The 19492-nt window shown below is 38.9% G+C and overlaps 1 protein-coding gene and 2 pseudogenes across 1 annotated transcript in view; all 3 read left to right on the forward strand.

Moving 5' to 3' along the window:
- The first annotated feature begins 971 nt into the window (after window positions 1-971).
- Window positions 972-19492, forward strand: part of stx8 (syntaxin 8) — a 40303-nt gene continuing 21782 nt past the window's right edge. The window contains exons 1-6 of the mRNA XM_088341702.1: window positions 972-1100; window positions 1384-1483; window positions 1551-1645; window positions 3365-3475; window positions 8772-8905; window positions 9755-9847. Of these exons, the coding sequence (XP_088197828.1) occupies window positions 1084-1100; window positions 1384-1483; window positions 1551-1645; window positions 3365-3475; window positions 8772-8905; window positions 9755-9847 (550 nt within the window). The 5' untranslated portion in view covers window positions 972-1083. The remainder of the gene's footprint in view (window positions 1101-1383; window positions 1484-1550; window positions 1646-3364; window positions 3476-8771; window positions 8906-9754; window positions 9848-19492) is intronic.
- Window positions 15599-15735, forward strand: LOC148360798 (U2 spliceosomal RNA; annotated as a pseudogene).
- Window positions 16003-16139, forward strand: LOC148360799 (U2 spliceosomal RNA; annotated as a pseudogene).

Here is a 19492-nt window from a genome sequence, read left to right on the forward strand (position 1 = left end):
ATATTCACATTTTCATCTTTATTCTTATTTTTGCACATTGGTTGGTTGGTTGGATCCCTTAACCACTACGGTCGTAGGGGCAATATTTCCTGTTGTGTTTCTTGACCAAGTATAGCCTGGTGGCGCCCATTCCAAAAATGTTTCCTCCTGGACTCGAATCAAGGTCCTTCCGCGTGTTAGGCAAATAAGCTAACCCCTGCACAATGCTGCTGCTAAATGTCATTGCCCCATTTCATTGCACACTTCTTTAATGCCCGGACAACATTTACCTTTAAGATTGCCATTACATTGTTATCCTGGAGTGCCACGTCCTTCCATCCGTCCATTATCTGCACCGCTTATCCTCAGTAGGGTCACGGAGGTGCTGGAGCTCATCCCAGCTGTCTTCCGGCAGTAGGCAGGGGACACCCTGAACTGGTCGCCAACCAGTTGCAGGGCACACAGAGACAGACAACTCACTCGCTCATTCACACCTAGGGACAATTGAACTGGCCAATTAACCTGACATGCATGATTTGAAATGTGGGAGGAAACCACCATGGTTGGAGGAAACCCACGCAAGCACGAGGAGAACATGCAAACTCCACACAGGAAAGCTCGATCTCATGACCTCAGAACGGTGCCGCCAGGCTGGCTGTCCCACTTCCTATCTCTTTGTTATCAAAGTTCACTTCGTCTGTAGCAATGGCAATAAAGCCAAACTAATTGTAATTCTGATTCTAATTCCGATTCCGATTCCAATTCCAATTCGAAATCGAATTCGAATTCTAAATCTAATGTGAGCGCAGGTTCAAAATAGGTTTAAAGATTGCTCATTTGACAGCATATAAAATATAAAAATGAAGATATAAATATTCAGTTCAGATATAATGAATGAGAATAAATATTTGTACCTTTTTGTACTGTATGTTTTTACAAAATTGTGATATTATAGGACGGCTTTCTCATTTTTCAGTTGTCTCATCTGAAGATTGACCTACATAGCGCACAGTCGTGACGTCACACACAAACAGGAACTCTGTTTAAGCCCGGCTGTTTCTACTTGTGCGGATTTCCATCTTTATATCTTTTCCCCCTCCTAAAATGTCTCAGGATCCTTGGTAAATAACTATTTCACATTGTTTCATTTTATGTCCAAAATTTGAAGCGTGGAGTCAAATGCTGGCATATTTAATTGATATCTAGTCTTATTTTTTTAGCTTCTCAAGTGACGCATAACTTTATACTAATGTTAACTGTAGTAAATAACGCGATTTACATTTCATAGTCGGGTCAAAATGGCAAATTCACCATTGTCAATTGTTGTGTTTATTATTATTTTATTTTAATAATCACCCGTTTAAAACATAATCGGTAGTTTATTTTCTCTCCATTGATGTCAAGGTTACAAAATTACGATGCCACTTGTCGACTGGCTCAAGAAATTGCTGAAAACATTCATGAACGCAACAGACAGCAAACAACGGGAGGAAACCCTGCCAAGGTGAAGAAATATTTACGTTGTTGTGCTTGTTTAAAAAGATGTTTTTGACAATTATTTTTGTATTTAGATCAACATGACATTACGGGCATCATTTCAGAAACTGAAGCAAAGTATTGGGCAACTTAAAGAGAGTTTGCTGAGGGCTTCATCGTCACGCCGAATGTATCCTTCGTCAATTGGAGTCATGAGACTGGCTATTTGTAGTGACCTAAATTGGACTGTAGATGGCAGTAGATTGCTTTCATAAAATTCTGGTTTATTTGTCCACTTATTTAATTTAATTGTAATTTATATTTGGTAAAATAGTCGTGCCAATTATTTACAACGAGATTAAAAGTGCTATTCCAGATTAATCATGTAATGAAAAACTCAAAAGAAAAAACGGGGAAGGAACTACAACATAGGCATTATCTACAAGGTAGTGCTTGTAGAATTGTCTAATTTGTAAGTTCATCAAAAAATAGTGCAATAAAAATAGTACAATGACATCAGCAGCAACATTTTTGCACACTACAAGAGTTTGAAAATATAATATGCATTGATAAGTGCAGAAATTAATATAAAATAAAACCAAAGATGGGAGATATTGATGACATATTGACTTTGCAAGAACAGCAGAGGCATTTTAGATTATTACTGGAGCCTACGTGGTGTTTTGTGGATACAATTTATTGTAAAGACACATATGCAGTCAAGTCACGTTTTTTGTATAGTCCTTAATTACAAAGAAAATGCTAATTTCATTTTTTTCAAGCATCATAGTGTACATCATTTTCGAGATTAGACGTGGCACTTCAGGATAAACATGTAACAAAAAAACACTTGAAATAAAATGTTAAGGAGGTTGTGCTTGCTGACTGACTCAAGTTGTAATTGCATCAGAAAATAGTGCAATTTAAAATTGTACAATGACATTAAAAGCAACATTAGGCATAAAAGAGTAAGAGTTTCACAGTCTTGTGTGCTTGTTTAGGGTAGTGGCCCTGGGGAAAATCTGTCCCTGAGCCTCTTAGTCTTTGTTTGAAGGAACTTGTAGCATTTGCCAGAAGGCTGCAGGTCAATAGAGAAAAATTGCATTGGTCAAGCTAAAATTATATATTCTCTCCCCAAAAGTTTTTCTTTTCCTCTGGCGATTTTTTTTAAATCATTGTCAAAATGAAAGGGACACTGTGTAATTTTTAGCACCTTGTACTGGTTAAAAAAAACGTTCATATGTTAAAAAGAAAGGACATTTATTTCAATAATAAGAAAAAATACACGAGTGATTATATAAACATGCATGTTTTAAAATATTTGTAAGCAGATAAATGTGCATGTATTTGAAATAATGTAAGCCTTAACTATAGGGAGCTGGACTAATTGTTGGCCATCTTGCTGCTATGGGTACTCGACAACCAAAAACCTTGCCTTTGTACTCTTTGCTCCATTTCTCAAGATACATTCCGGTTTTTAAAAATGTATATCTACTACTTGTTTGATCTTTTCCCCTGCTGATTCTGCCTGATGTCCAACTTGTGCCCCAGTAATCACAGAAACTAACCATTGTGCATGTGAGATTTTACAAACAATGGCCAAAAAATGATGAACAAAGAAATAATTTTCACTTAAAGCTGGTGTCTGTAAGTTCTAAATGTTCCAGTTGCTGACCCCATCTTCTGGCTGAAATCATCATTGCAGCCTCTGTCAAGCTGCTTGTGCGCCTCATTCTTATAAATTACAAATAAATCAAATTGTTTGATTGGTGTGCGTCATTTGCCACAATCTCTTCAGAATCACTTTTGATTGTAACTGTCGTACCACAATTATAAATGAGAACATACCCAACCCCTGTAATATCAGTGAGTATGGAAACATGTTACAACCCTAATTTGAAGTAATCAGAATGCAGTCAGAAGCAGACAGGCGGCAGAATCTCATTGACGACCTGCTGACCAGGGAGAAGCAGCTCAATGCCACCTTTAAGGGCGACGTCCTGGAACAAGCTCCATCCAGGTACGATATATACGCAGCGGTTGTTCAAAATGTGTTTGGTTTTTTTAATGTTTGGAATCGGTCACGCAAGGACATCTTTTTTTTTTACCCACAAGCCATTTCTGTATTAGTCTGCCAGTAATTTTGGATTTGCATCTTTAAAAAAGCAGAAATAAATGGAAGGAGACCAAGAGGAAGGTTGCGATTGACGTGGATGGATGGTGTTATGAGTTCACTGCAGGAAAGTGGTCTCAATGTAGTAGAAGCTAGAGCTCTTGTTTGTGATAGGAATGAGTGGAGAGTTGTTGTGAAAAGATTGTGGGATGTTTGGATGCGTTCTAAGGGATGGGAAGGGCACCTCTATGATGCGGCAGGGGTAAACCAGTGAAAACTGTCGGGCCCTGCTGTTGAACAGAAGTGTGTCTTGTGTCACCTTGACCAGAGTGAAATGGCCGCTTTCTCGTGTCTCATTTCATCTAGAGGGACGAAAGCATGACCAACTTGGGTGCCGAGGTGCTAAACTTGTTTGGGTGTTTGTCTTGCTGTCGGTCACCCCTCTCAAGGGATATTACAAAGGTAGATAGATAGAAATCTTTAAATTACAATACATTCGGTCTACTTTCACTGGTCAATCCAATTAACCACATAATGTAGTGTCAGCAAAAATGAACAACATTGGAGTGCTAGTTGTAAAGTAAAAACAAGCATCAGGCTATCAAGCTCACTGCAATGTTGGAAGAAAACATTTTGTGCTTTTAAAAGACAACCGGGATGGCGTGGCCAATTAAAAATAATGAATCCTCATTTTCTTGCACATGTCCTTGACCAGTGAGGTTAAAGGCTTTGAGCTGGGCTTTGATGATGTTGTCACTGGTCAGTAACTTTCTGCATGTCCGTGCACTTAATGTGAACTCCAGTTTGACCGGTGTGCCAGTTCTCTATGTTGCAATGTGAAAAGTCAGTGTTGTTGGTCAGTTATTCTGCATCTCAAGACCAGGACATATTACAAGGTATCAGCATGATTTTAGATTGGGGGCCCAGATGGTGGGAAAACAATTCTTGCAAGAGCCAGACTAGTAAATTAATGATACAAAAAGTGTGCTTTAGCCGGAGGACTGTGGGTCTTTTTGAAGGCTCACAATTAAATTGTGGTTCATATTATTTGATTATAAAAATAATTTTATGTTGTCATCCTCATGATGTTTTCCTTCACCAAGATATAATCTCTTGTAGTGTTTTATTACCGAGCGTGTGTAAAAAAAACAAAACAAGGAAGACATCAATTTTATTCATTTCGACTGCTGTATATTGAACTCAGGGCACCCTAAAAGTGACAAAAATGGCATAAAGACACTCATTAAAAAATTGATTTAAGGATTTAAAACTGTTTCTGCTTTTTATTTGTATTTGTCAGTGAAAATATTCACCTGAATGTGGCAACTATGCTGGTAGATGTCCTAGCTTTAATAGAAAGGTTCTTTAAGCTTCTGCTAAGACACCCAGTTGCTATTATTTTTTTACTTTGTATTTTTTTATTGCCTTAAATTGATCACTGGTCTGACTAATTTTTTTTAGTAAAATAACATTGGAATGGGTTTCCTCAATGTTCTCTGGTTGATAAATGATAGTCAGCAAATACAGCTACAGTAGGCGCTTTGCAAGTGGCGCCTGGCTTTGGCAAGATCCAGTGGACATAATTAAGACTGCAAGTTATTAGTTGACACGATGCGCTCATTTTTCTCTCGTACTTCTCTCAGCATTGTCTCGCAGGCCAACAGAAATAATGTGGCATGCCACATTTGGCCTGCAGGCCATGAGTTTGACACATGTGATATAGTGAAACTGAAAACATAATATGATTTTAATTGTGTTTATTGGTCTTTAAAATGTATCTTTATTTTTTATTAATAATTTTAACTAATGCTTATCACATAAATTATTTCAGTTAGGTTCACTCTTTTACATGTCAAACCCAGGATCGCTGAATTCTTAAGTAGAAATTAATGGGAATTGTAAAAAAAGTCTGACCAGAGTTCTATCATTGGTGGTGCCTGTATCATCCTTATCTGTCAGCACAATTTTTCTACTCAGGACACTAATAAACCTGAACTTGAACTTTTCTAAAAACACTCAAGGTTTAATTTTGGCATTGAGCTCCTTAGCACTGCTTGGCACTAAGTTTTATCTTTTTACAACCCGCATGCCCAATTACTTAAAAGGCTTTGAGAAAAAAAGAAATGAGACTCGTTAATAAAGTTCCTCCAGTCATGCGGTTTTGTGCTCTGCAGGTTGCTCTATGAAATTCCATTTTTACTTCATACATCCAACTTGTGGCCATGACCTATTCCCTCTGTGTGGTCTCCAAGGAACAGAACATGGGTGGGGGTGTCATTAAGGGGATTTTTAATGCTCTGCTAATCTAAGAAACCTTTTCTCCTGAGAATTCTGCATTTAGAGCAGGAGGGGCTTTGGTGAGGTGTTTTTAATCTGCTTCAGAGACAATATAGTTGGGCCATCTCCATTTCAGACTGAGCATAAGAAGGATGTGGCGCCTACACTTGAAGGCTCACTTCAACCTGTGGCCCCTAGGGGCCACCTTTCCTTAATTACTCACTAACCTTTCTTTTGTGTTTGATTGCACTGGAAGTAATCATAATGAGTTAAGTCTCTGCTGTCCGAGTCGCTCAGTCAGGTGGTGGGCGCTCAGGCCTTAGTGGCGGCAGTCGCTTCCTCCAAAAGTCCCGCCTGGCTGCATTTTGAGATCCCTGCCGACTCACTAATTGGATCTTCACACTCATAGGGACGGGAGTGGCGGGCCTACACACAGTCTCACAGTAATCAAACATGTCATTGAGATTAGACCCAATACCTCAACGGCTTTGGGTTCCCGACCACATCAGAAGCAAATTGAGATGATCATCGTGTTACGAAATGCGATAAACATCATGTGTGGGCCGAGAACAATTTTTCATCTAAGACGTGTAAAACTATTAGTTTTCTCATCATATAGCTTTAAACAGCTTGCGGCTTTATCCGAGCCAAACGGGTACAAGTGATGACCTGTCGCCCCAAAACTTCCAGCGACATCTTTAACCAATTAACAAAGGAATAGCTTTCAAACCACAATGTGGTACAGCGTGCAATGCTTGCTAGTTTTTGGCTTTATTGCGTAGAATTTGACAGATTAACAAGCATCCAGAGACTGTGCCATCCAACCCAGTAATATATATTTTTTCATCCAAATGAGTAAATAGATGCTGTCATGTTTTCTTTGATGGAAAGCAGGGACTAAAACCCAAGGCGGTATTTTATTCCATCCATCCATCTATTTTCTGCACCGCTTATCTTCGCTATAGTCGCGAGGGGTGCTGAGGCTCATCCCAGGCAACTTTGGGCAATTGACAGGAGACACCCTGAACTGGTTGCCAGCCAGTCGCAGGGGACACAGAGACCGATAACTCACTTGCTCATTCACACCTAGGGAGAACCTGGACCGGCCAATTAACCTGACATGCATGTTTTTGGAATGTGGGAGGAAACCGGAATGCCTGGAGGAAAACCACATAGGCACACTGTGTGACTGACGGGCTAATTACTTTGGGTACTTCAGATATTAGAATATACTAGAGTCAATGCAAACCCCCATAAAAGTAGCTAGATTAATATTTTAAATCAATGCATAATCAGAATTTCGCTACTTCCATCCATCCATTCTGCACCGCTTATCCTCAGTAGGGTCGCGGGGGTGCTGGAGCCCATCCCAACCATCTTCAGACAGTGGGCAGGGGACACCCTGATCTGGTTCCCAGCCAGTTGCAGGGCACACAGAGACAGACAACTCACGCGCTCATTCACAGTTGAACAACATTGGAGTGCTAGTTATGAAGTCAAGACAATCAGGCTATCAAGCTCACTGCAGTGTTGAAGGAAAACATTTTGTGCTTTAAAAGGAAAACCGGGATGGAGTGGCCAATTAAAAATAATTTGGACCGGCCAATTAACCTGACATGGATGTTTTTGGAATGTGGGAGGAAATTGGAGTGACCGGAGGAAACCCACGCAAGCACGGGGAGAACATGCATACTCCACACAGGAGGTTCAATCTCATGACCTCAGAACTGTGCCGCACACGCGCTGGTTTCGCTACTTTCTTCTTGTAAAATATAATATTGAAAAATATAATATTTATTAAATTATTTTTCACTTGATTTTCCAAGAGAAATATTTTACATATTTTTGAATTGTGCATTTAATTTGACTCAAATTATAATACATGAAAAGAAAGAACGCTTTTATTTAAAAGGAGTATTTTACTTTACTAATAATGTTTCAAAAATGGTAAAATAACATATCTAAATACTCAACATTCAAGCAATCTTTTTTTTTTATTTAAATGATGGATACAATGATCTGCTTTTCTTTTACTACTTTTTATTTTAGTGTACACTCTCTCTTCGATGTTCCTGTTCCCCAAATCAGTTATCCACATGTAAATTACTGTCGCTTTCAAAGCCCGACAGAGAGTCGTAAATTACAGAACTCTCGCAACAGTGACACATCAAATCCATGTGACAAACCAGCAATGTCGCTGCAGTTGTCTTGTCAATGTTTTATCTGTTCTGTTATTACATCTTGGGACTTATGTGAAGACGGGTTTTATTTGAAATTGAAATACTGTATGTCTCACTTATATTCATTTGGTACTTTGCTATTCTGTTTTCTGTAATTATATCACAAAGTGAGCCGAAAATGACCCAAATGAGTTCCACAAACAACATTCCAGGCAGAAAATACTTTGAATTTCCACAAATATTAAAATACCATATTTTCCGACTTTAAGGCGCACATAAAAAAAACCAAATTGTAAGCGCACAACAGTGGTGGATAGAATTGGAAATGTGTATAGTATTTATTTCTGTGCGTTACCATAAGATTTTATACGGTAAACTACCGTACTTGTGCAATGACTAAATGAGCCGTGACCCAGGATCGATTCCCGTTGCGTAAAATGATATGCGATTATGGTCAGCGACCTTTTTTTTACTGATCAATTGTTGCACTCATATAAAACATAAGTATATAAAATGCGGTTACGCACGAATACATTGGGTACGCTCTTACTCTAGTTTACTAGTTTTAATTCCTTGCAACTTCTGGTCCAGTGATCCTAATATATGAAAAACATTAGACAAAAAACTGTGGGTGCGTCCAGTGTGCCTCATAGTGTGGAAGATATGTTAAATTTACAATGAATAGACTTAAATTGCAAACCAAACCACCTGTGAATAGATGTTTTCTTCTTTTGACTATGTTAAAGGTCTAATTTGATGGCGGGAGGAGCAGGAGTGAGCGATGGCGTCTCAACCAACCCTTGGCTCATAAATGAATCTGAAGAAACCAGGGGCTTGACTTTCGGAGAGATTAAACAACAGCAGCAACGGATCATAGAAGGTGAACTCAGGATAGGGATTCCTTTTCCTCAAATGATGTATTCTGAAAATCCTTTTGCAGGTGCCTGGCTTCACTTGAATCGGATTTACACATCAATTTTGTTAGAATTGTGGCTAAGGCTTTAACAGCCATCATATGGAACCACTCTTGTGACTGTAACACACATACAGTGCATGTATTTCCAGTAAGAGACGGTAAAATACAGTAAAGTTAGCGCAAAGAGGCAGATTAATAGATGAAAATATAGTACAGATGAAAAGGATTTAGCCATCTGTAAGTGTGCGTCTCAACACATGAAAGGTGGCCATTACTACCCACATCAAGAGGAATAGCTAAAAGCCATGGCCTGCGTTCTCCCTTTCCCCGAAATTCGACTTGGACACTACTTGAATACCCACACGTCAGTTCTATCCTCATATGCGGCAGTTAATTGCAATGTCGCCATTATAGCTCTGTTTAGTTTCATGATTACTGTTTTTTTTCATGACAGTGAAACATAAGCTTTTTCAGGTTTTAAGGTTTTTTTTGGTGCAGGGTAATGGTTAGTGCCTGATACCAACCCCCTTTTTAAAATAATAAAAACCTACGATTGTGTTTTAAACTCTGATCAGTGGGGAACCGAGGCATTTGTATTCTTCTCAGCCGTCATTGTTGTCCGTTCCACCACAGACTGCTTCAGTTGTAATGGTTTAAGTGTGGTTGCTAAATGACTCGCATGTGGTAAGAGGGGGTCAATTGCACCACACACCTTTTACCCCAAGAAGGCAATTTCATTATCCGTTTATTTTTCACTCTTCCACCTGCTTCCAACACACTCTGAATCCTGTTTTTTTCCTTTTGTCGTTTCAGTCCAAGATGCGGGTTTAGATGCACTTGCAGCGGCCATTAGCCGGCAGAAGATAATGGGGCAGGAAATCGGGAATGAGCTGGATGAACAGAACGGTAAAGTTGAATTATTATTACTTTGAAATGAAAGAAATGTGTGTTCTCTGACAGATGAATGATCACATATTTGCCTACACGCATCCTTTAAAAAAATCAAATTAGCTCTCAATTGCAAGGGACTAAATAATGGCTTCCTACCTGCCATTTTCTTTAGGACAACAATTTTCAGTAGGATTGGTTTAATAAATATTGATAATTTGATTGAGTGTAATTGATTTCTAATTGATCACATCTTGATGCAGTTGAGGCAATAGCACTGTTGATTTGCTCCAATTCTTTCACTACGGGCCATTTTCAGAAGCCAAGCGCAAGATTAATTTTTCCAAAAACATTAATTGTGTTCTATCTTTGCCTATAGCCTACTCTATTCAAATTCTGACAGGTAAAACACTTGCGATTAAGATCATGACACAGAAAGGTTTCACAAAAGTCCTAAAACCAGAAGAGATAAATGTTTTGGATCACATGAAGAGCTTATTTATGTCATTGTTATCTTTCACGTCAGTTTTGGTCTGTCAAGTTTGTGACAAACCTCCGCTAGCAGTATTAATCACTACAGTAAGACCTCGGTTATCGCGGTTAATGGGGACCAAAACCACCCGCGATAAGTGAAAATCCGCGAAGTAGCGGCGCACCTTCAAAAAAAAAATAAAAATCTCACCTCATCTCATTATCTGCACCGCTTATCCTTATTATTCGCGAGCGAGCCCCTAACCCGCGGCACGGGTACTTTCGGGCGCGATACGGGGGGAGGATTTTGTACGGGAGTCGGATTTGGGCACAACACCGGCGCGCGGTTTTGGTGCGGCTTCCGCTTCACCGCCCCCTAATCACAAAGGTCCCCCCTACTCCTTTCCCCCGTGGCCCTGTCCATCAGCCGGAGCCATCGAGGGCCGAAGGAGATTCCTGCAAAAAGTGAAAATCTGCTAAATAGCGTCGCCCCTTAAAAAAATAAAAATAAAATAAAAATAAATATATATATATATATATATATATTTACCATTACAGACCGCGAAGCTCTGAATCTGCGAACGTCGAACCGCGAAGTAGCGAGGTCCCACTGTATTAATATTGTTATATTCACTTAACTTATTTGCAGTCTTTGATATTTGAAATAGGGTAATCGATTTTTGGTACTATTCCCAACTTGTGAGGAGAATCGGACCGCCTTGGTAAAAAAGGAATTACTTGAAAATTCATCTTTGTCACTGTGTAAGTTAAAACTACCAATAAAAAAAACTATCTATTTGGTGAAATTGCACTATACACATTTAATACACGAACTTATTTTATGAGACAACTGAGGTATCGTTATTGAAAACGAAGCAGGAGTTGAAAGCATTCAGAAGTGCTCTCATTTGACATACCGACATTGTAATAAATCAATCTGAAGCTATACCAAAGACCTAAACACTATGCCATTATTAGCTATGCCCAATGTAACATTTAAGTTTCATCTTTATAGCAGGCAGTGGCACTGAATGTCCAGCATAATATGTACACAGAGTTGTCTCATTACAAGCACACTTCATCCTTGACTGAACGTCTTCCAGCTAAGAAGGAGAAGGCATCAAAACGGAATGATTTCAGTTGAAAAAAAAACCTTCGACCTTCTGCTGGGAAAGAAAGGCAGATGTCTGGCACGTTTTGTTCGACAGTGATTGGCGGCAGGGAGAGATGATTGTTTTAGCCTGCTCTCTTCTCCCAGTTGCGTTGCCTTCAATAACTCCATCTGGCGTGTTTTTATACTCAGTTTTTTAGCTTGATGTCAGCGTTTCCAATTATGTGAAGCTAAATGGCAGGGAGCTAACCTAAAGGAATTCTGCTTCAAAAATGTGTGAAGTTGAATTATTTTGGCTCCTGAAACATCACTTTGTTACCGGCTCTGTAAAATGGAGGGAATATTACCCTTCAATATAAATTTGATAGCGTGAATAATATCTTTTGGGACAAAAAGTTGGGCCTCCTGTAGGGTTTTTCTTAGTCAATTCTCTGAGGGGAAGCCCAAACATGTGTTTGTGATTATAAGTTGTAGTATAACCAATACGATATTGAAAAATGAGAAGGATGAGAACATTCGAATGGTGGAAAATTAAATCTGTGACTTGCATGTAATTAAATTACTAACGACTCGAGTATCAAGCGATGTTTACGAGTAACTTCAGTTTGTGCATGTCAGACAATGATTTCCTTTGCATTGGAAATATTGTATTCCTGGTGCATTTCAAAACAATTGTTTACATGCCTAGTGACAAACAAATAACTTGGAACACATGCTGTTTGCGATTTGGAGGGGACAAGCACGAGCTAAAAAAATTACGCAAATGGATGTCCTTTCTGTATTTAACTTTTGACAGCAAATAATGAACTATTTCATTGATGTCACTCACCAAATTTCACAAAGTACCATGCTTGTTTACTCCAAGCTCCAAAAGAGAGCTGCATTCCTGTGTGTTGTGTGTTTACAAGATTTGCTATTACATGGCTAGCCAAAAGTATTGACTTTACCTATATATGGATGGATACATTATGTGCTGTATATACTGTAGCATTTTCATGGGGGCATTAAATAAAATCAATCACAACCAATACACATGACGATTTTTAACAGTTTGCTTGTATCTCTTGTGTAGTCACACAGTGCTTTGGGGCATAAAAATGTGCTGGATTTGGGAAACTTCTCAAGTGAATAAGCATTCGGAATACTCAAATGGATAGACACTAAATGCATGAGCAAGTGAAAAAATGACTAAGACTAACACAGCCAACTTGCGGTTAGACTCCGAGTTTACATGGCTTTAGACAGTTTTCAATCGGGTACCGAATAATTCTGGAAATAGACTTCGTCGCCATCTAGTTGAATTTGAACAGCCAAAACGCCTCCCAAGATGGCACGTTCGCCAATCTTTCCTTTTGTTCATCTGTGATCGCTGTCCTGTGAACGCAGTGTTTCCCTACAAATAGATTAGGCACTTAGTGATCTTCCGCTTTAGTCAGCCCATGACCCGAGTGCAGTCAAGGTTGCAATTGCTTCCTTTTGGAGCAGAATTTCAGATGGCCCTTTTGAGAGGTTGAGGTATGAACCCAGCGCCCCTGAATAGTGCCGTTACTTCAATAATTGAATCGATTCAATAGTTTATTTATGTATATATTATTTAGTATATAACAAAAATATGGACGGATGGATTTTGAGTTTGATTTCTATCAATAACTATGACTAAAACATACAGCCTTTGCAATTAGTAGGCCAAATATGTTTAGCACAAAATGTGGAAAAAGTGAAGCGCTGTGAATACTTTCCGGATGCACTGTATTGGTTGACTTTACTAACTAAACAAAGTTGTACTGTATTCAGCCTGGAGTCGCTGTAATTTCCTTTTCTCTCAAAGCAAGCGTTAAAATCACGCCTTCTGGGTTTGATTCTCTTTTGACTCCTAGTTTACGAATCAGACACTGATTTTAAACTAGTCAATTTGCATTTAAAATATACAATAAGACTATTTGTATTTCGATTTTAGAGGTAAGATCGGGTTTAAAAATTTTTAGCCCAAGAATGACCCATTAGTTTGATTTTCAGGGACCGAAACAAACCTAAAATTTGACATTTGTTTGGTTTCGACACGCGCCAACGAGCGCACATGCCGGCATATCCTCCACATAGAGGAAACCAATAACAACTGATGGGTGAATAGATTTTAAAAAAGGCTGCGAAAAACAAACCTGGCCTAAACCCGAACATAATTATTGGCATTTTAGGACCGATCTGAACCGGTTCTCGTGAGATGTTACCTCTAGTTGATTTGCCCATTTGGTTATCTTTCTCTAATATTCAGCAGAGGAATCAGTTATCAGAAATGTTTTTTTGTTTTGTTTTAAATACTTAATATTTCTTCTATATCCATTTTAATGAAACACTCTTAAGTCAAATAAACATGTGCTATCTCCTAAAAATATGTTTTTAAAGACTCTTATGGTGAAAGACGTGTAATTATATTACATAATATGAGATGTCCGTTGAAGAAGCTGACATTTTTTGCTGCCGTCTTACTACTACGGAAGCCAGAACGACAATTTTGCAAAGCTAACTTGGCGCGGTGAGACTTTAAGCATTTAATGGTGTAATTTAGGTATCTGCCGGTTATCTACTTTTACTTTTTTCCCCCCTGTGTCCTTCTCTAGGCACTTTAAGGCTGTGTCTTCTTCGAGTGCACACACTTCAGCCTTATTCCAATTTACAACAACTTCTAGTGTTGCATTACTACACACTGTTACTTTAAGTACTCAAATGATGCCTTCTTGTAAGGTTGTTTGTATTGGTAAAATGTGTATACCTGGAAAATCCTGGAAATCCTTTTTTAGAAAAAGCTGTTTTCCACAGAAAATGCTGGTTAGTCGAATGACCTCATCAGACCTGTTTTGTCTCGAGAATGTTCAACAGCTATATTTCAGTTTATACGACTTTCTGAACAATCTCACGAACAATGACATCAGCTATTTTCTCTGCGTGATTTGACTTCCATCAGGACTTTTCAAACAAAATGTAATGTGGCTAAAAGGAATTTGCCGTGCGTAAATCACTCACAGGAATTAATCGCGCTGTCTGCAATGTACAATATCGCTCCAATATGTCATGTTTTTCATATTCGACTTGTAGTCTGAAAGCATATTGCAAATTCTATGAATGGACGAATGCTTTCAAAAGCGTTATGATCCTTTTAATTCCATGGAAAAATCACGAACGCTTTGGCTTGTCATCATATAGATGTTCAGGATTTAGATAGGAGTGACTGCTATATGAGATATTTTAGTATTTTGAAACAAGCTAACATACCATAGCCTTGAAAAAACGTTATTCTATCAATTCTAACAATTACTTTATTTGACTTTTTCTTTAATTGTTTTTGAACATCAAGTGAGCAACTGATCAACTACATAGTAATTTCTCTATTTCCGAAACATGCACTTTTGGAGGGGTGGGGGATATTTCGAGGCACACTGCCCCTAGATAATGCAATACAAAAAACAAAATACTACTCCAGAGTAGTTATTTTAAACAATAAAATCTTCACGAAGGACTATGATAGCCTTTATTGACAAAAAAATGTATTGAAGTGTCTTCAATGGGTATTTTTTGTCCCAGCTGAGGAACATTAGATAACACTTGGAATTATTTTGTAACTTTTATTTGCAGTAAATTCTTTAAAGTTCTTTAATCAATTTCAACCCATATTGTTCAAGCTCCTTTTTCTTTTACTTGTTTGAGTGGTTAGCGTGTCCGCGGCTCAGTTCTGAGGTCATGGGATCAAATCCACCTACGAGCCTTCCTCTGCGGAGTTTGCATGTTCGGCCCTTGCTTGCATGGGTTTCGTCTGGGCGTTCCGGTTTCCTCCCACATTCTAAAAACATGCTTTTTAGGTTAATTGGCCGGTTCAAATTGTCCCTTAGTATGAATGAGCGAGTGAGTTGTCTGTCTCTGTTTGCCCTGCGACTGGCTGGCAACCAGTTCAGGGTGTCCCCTGCCCACTGCCCGAAGATAGCTGGGATGGGCAGCCCCACGACCGTAATGAGTATAAGCGGTGCAGATAATGGATGTTTTCTTGTAAAATAAGATACCCAATAATAATGATACATAAAATGAGCAACGTTATCCTTGCAGTATCACTGGGAAATATGCAATATCTTTGATGGCATCTGCTTCACGGCCAGAAACTTCTGGCCGTGGTTGTTGAACTTCACGCATCGGCCCGATTAGCTTGGCCTTTTGTGTACTTTCTATGAAGTCACTATCTTTGATTTTTGCATTTCGGAGATGGAATATGAGCTTGCTCTGTCCACTCCACGCATCGGCCCGGTATTGCAGTACCTCCGGGAACGGTGCATTCGCAATGATCGCAGCAAGGCTTTAGGGCTAGGACCTTAGCTTGGCCTTTTGGCTGAGAATAAGTGTCCTGGCTCCTAGGCTTTGTAGCGTATTATGAACTGACCGATAACGGATAATGGATAATGAATAACGAAGATAGATCAATAACCCTTAAAAACCCCAAAACCCCATCCTTGCAGTATCACTGGGAAATATGCAATATCTTTGATGGCATCTGCTTCACGGCCAGAAACTTCTGGCCGTGGTTGTTGAACTTCACGCATCGGCCCGATTAGCTTGGCCTTTTGTGTACTTTCTATGAAGTCACTATCTTTGATTTTTGCATTTCGGAGATGGAATATGAGCTTGCTCTGTCCACTCCACGCATCGGCCCGGTATTGCAGTACCTCCGGGAACGGTGCATTCGCAATGATCGCAGCAAGGCTTTAGGGCTAGGACCTTAGCTTGGCCTTTTGGCTGAGAATAAGTGTCCCGGCTCCTAGACTTTGTAGCGTATTATGAACTGACCGATAACGGATAATGGATAATGAATAACGAAGATAGATCAATAACCCTTAAAAACCCCCATCCTTCAATGAAAATCTTTTAAATGATTTTTTTACCAAAATAAAAGGTCAGATGACAGAAGCAAAAACAAGAATTTGGGTTGGTAATGCCTGTTTAAACTAGTTACGAAGATTATGAACCCATAACTACCTCTGCCTCCGATAATTGTAACACTTGCGATCTGCTTCCTCCCAGTGAATATTTATGAATTTGTTTTCACCAATTAAATGGAACTATACAATTTCCGGCGGCAACCCAGAAAAAAACTTCGCTTTTCACACTGGTTGAGAAATATTTTCCGAAAAAACAAACACACTTGACTCTTTTTGAAACCTCCCATTGAGCAATTGAAGTGCATAAATGCTTGAAAGCCAACGTGGTTAAAAATTGATGTACTGTTTTCCTGAGTCATTCCGAAGATAAAAAGAACCACATTGTGATATTCAAAGGTATTTTGTCATCGGAGGAATATCAAAAAATGAACCTTGTCTTGTGTGATGATTGGATTGGCAGAGTGTGGGATTTTATGAATTATTGAGCTTGTTAAATGTGTGAGGGGGTATATTTGGAAACCCTGACCTCTTATGTTCTTTGGGCTTGTTTCTCTTTAGTGAAAGCCAATTATGAGTTAAAAATACATTGACTGTAGCCATCTTTATATTCTTGCAGCCTTGGCTTCTTTGATTCAGTCCATAGCAGTGGCCGGGGACCTAATTGACTTAAAGGCCCATAAATGCAAAATATTAAGATTTTTATTTCAGTGAAAGCCACACATTTATGTTGAGACAAAATAACAAAATCTGCTAAACCTTATCTCCAGACAAGAATTCTTCAGTGCGTTTTATTCCGGTGTGACGTTTGACGATTACACAAAATATATGAAATGATAATGTCAGAGCCTGTGTCCCATATCAACAATAATCCAACTAATACTTTGTCTCTCCTAACTTAGGTTCAAGTTCTTTTCAACTGTCATTTTTGTCATGAATAATAGTTTTACTATATGGTAGTCACGAAATACTGCAAATGAGAAGGGTACAGATGTTTTTACCTTCAGCTATGTGACGTGATCTCAGTTCTAACCTTGGAAATTGAGTTGTTCTCATGTGTCTTGCATTCCGTTATATACATGTGAATCTTCAACATCTTTGAAATCGACAAACACTCATCTTATAAGTCCACAAATGTGTTGTTGATTATTTGGCATTTTTCATAACTTGCAAACGATGCACCTCATTGGCAAAAACACGGAAATCATCCTAATTATATTATAATTCTATTTCTTCTCACCAGCCTTAAAGGTATAAAAGTGCTACAGCGCCGCTGCCATTGGTGGTAGAAACCCGGTATTGTACTCCCGTCCTCAAGGTGTTAAAACAGTGAATTTTATCTCCTAGCCACATGTACTCATGAAAAGTGCGATACGATCCCGACCCCTGGTTTTTAGGATAGTAATTGAAGTAGACAGATAGATTTTAAGAAACAATGTTGTGTTCTTAGGTGTACTACAAATCGTTACTTTGTTATTGCAACAATGAACATGCAGATGGTTTCATTTCATTTATCACTCAGTTCCCTCAGTAGCAGTCGTCAGAGTAGCTGCGAGGTGCATTGACTTACCAACAGGCTCTGCATTCTAACCAGATTACAATCAATCACTAGTCCTGATGTCTATTTATCTGTCCATCCATACCAGCATCCATCTCTGTCTCGGTACGCTCGGTGTCAGAGTGTCGTAACAATGGCAAGGGCTTGGGTGACGTGAGCTGTTTGTGCTGGTGAGCCAAGCAAGGAAATTAACATTTTTTTTGAGTTAAAGAACAACATCTGAAAACATTTCATCAATCATGCCTCCTGTTTTTATTTAGGAGAGCCTCCCCTCCCTTTTGTCAGTTGATTAGTGTGTCTTTAAGTGGTGTTCTTGACACTTTTGAGAAGCAAACTGTAGGAGTTTTCGATGCAGGTCAGGGTTCGATTTTAGAGGACATAAAGACATTATCTTGGAGGAGCTGTCTTTATAGTCACGTTTTTGCTTAGTGACTGATGTGAGTACAAAAAAACCCTGACTGAATGTTTCCTTATGTGGCTTACCGACCGTGGCTTAGTTCCAGAAACTCTTTCCATCACACACTCAAACTTACCTTGAAAAATGGCTAACTCATACTCATGTAGTAAAATCAGCGGTGGGCAGACTAGAGCCCGTAGGCCACGTGAGGCCCATCAGGCTTTTTAATCCGGACCAATAAACAAAAATGGTAAAAATATCATATATAATAGTAAAAAAAGTAGCACTATGTTGTTGTTTTGGTGCCAATCTTATCCCCAGTTCCTTCCTGTGTACTGCACTCAAATTCAACATGCAAATAGCTAGCCAGCTACATTTGTCTGTACTTGCTATATGTTTTATAACATTACTTATATTTTTTATCAAGATTTTTTTTTTAATTCATGCAGAATAATACTTCAGAGCTAGGCATATTGCATTTGGAGTTATCAATGCATATAATTCACTTTAGTGCTTAAAAATTACATCACTTTGCTTGAATCCTGTTTCAAATTTAATGTGATGAAATGGTATAAATAATCATTGTATAAGATGAAATCTAACCTGTACAAGTAAATGTCTGCGTTTATGTGTATTCATAAATGCAATGAGAAATATTAGTTGGGTCCACATCATCATTTTTCCTTGTGTAATTCCGAGGTATCTGATTTGAGACTCTGTATTGGCATTTCCCTAAAAACATTCAATCATTTAATCATCTTCTCGATGTCAAGAGGTTTGCCCATCACAAGGCAGAATTTAAGTTATCATTAAAAAAAAATTATGCTTAATAGATATGTGGTGGTTGACCTAAAGGTATTTGGACCTTTGAATATTATTCTGAATTAGAGGTAAAATCAGGTCTAAAAAACTCGGCCTGACCGGATCCTACCCGCGAATATTGAAGCTCAAACCAGCCCTCATCCGACCAATTAACTTGATTTGAGGAACTGGGCCCAAAGTAAACCCGAAGCTGCATTTCGGCGTCATGCTTACTTCTGCGCCAAAGTGAACACTTCGGCACTGAAGTGCCTGCCTTCTTTGGCTGAAGTAGGCGCGGCACAGTAATGCAGCGCCGAGGTGCAGCTTCGGGTTTACTTTGGACTAAGTCCCTCAAATCAAGTGTGCACTTCAGCGCCAAAGTACGCGCGGCCCGAAGTGCATCTCCAAA

This window comes from Urocampus carinirostris, chromosome 8 (genome assembly GCF_059441175.1).
Source record: "Urocampus carinirostris isolate Australia breed hairy pipefish chromosome 8, RoL_Ucar_1.0, whole genome shotgun sequence".
Taxonomy (NCBI): Eukaryota; Metazoa; Chordata; class Actinopteri; order Syngnathiformes; family Syngnathidae; genus Urocampus; species Urocampus carinirostris.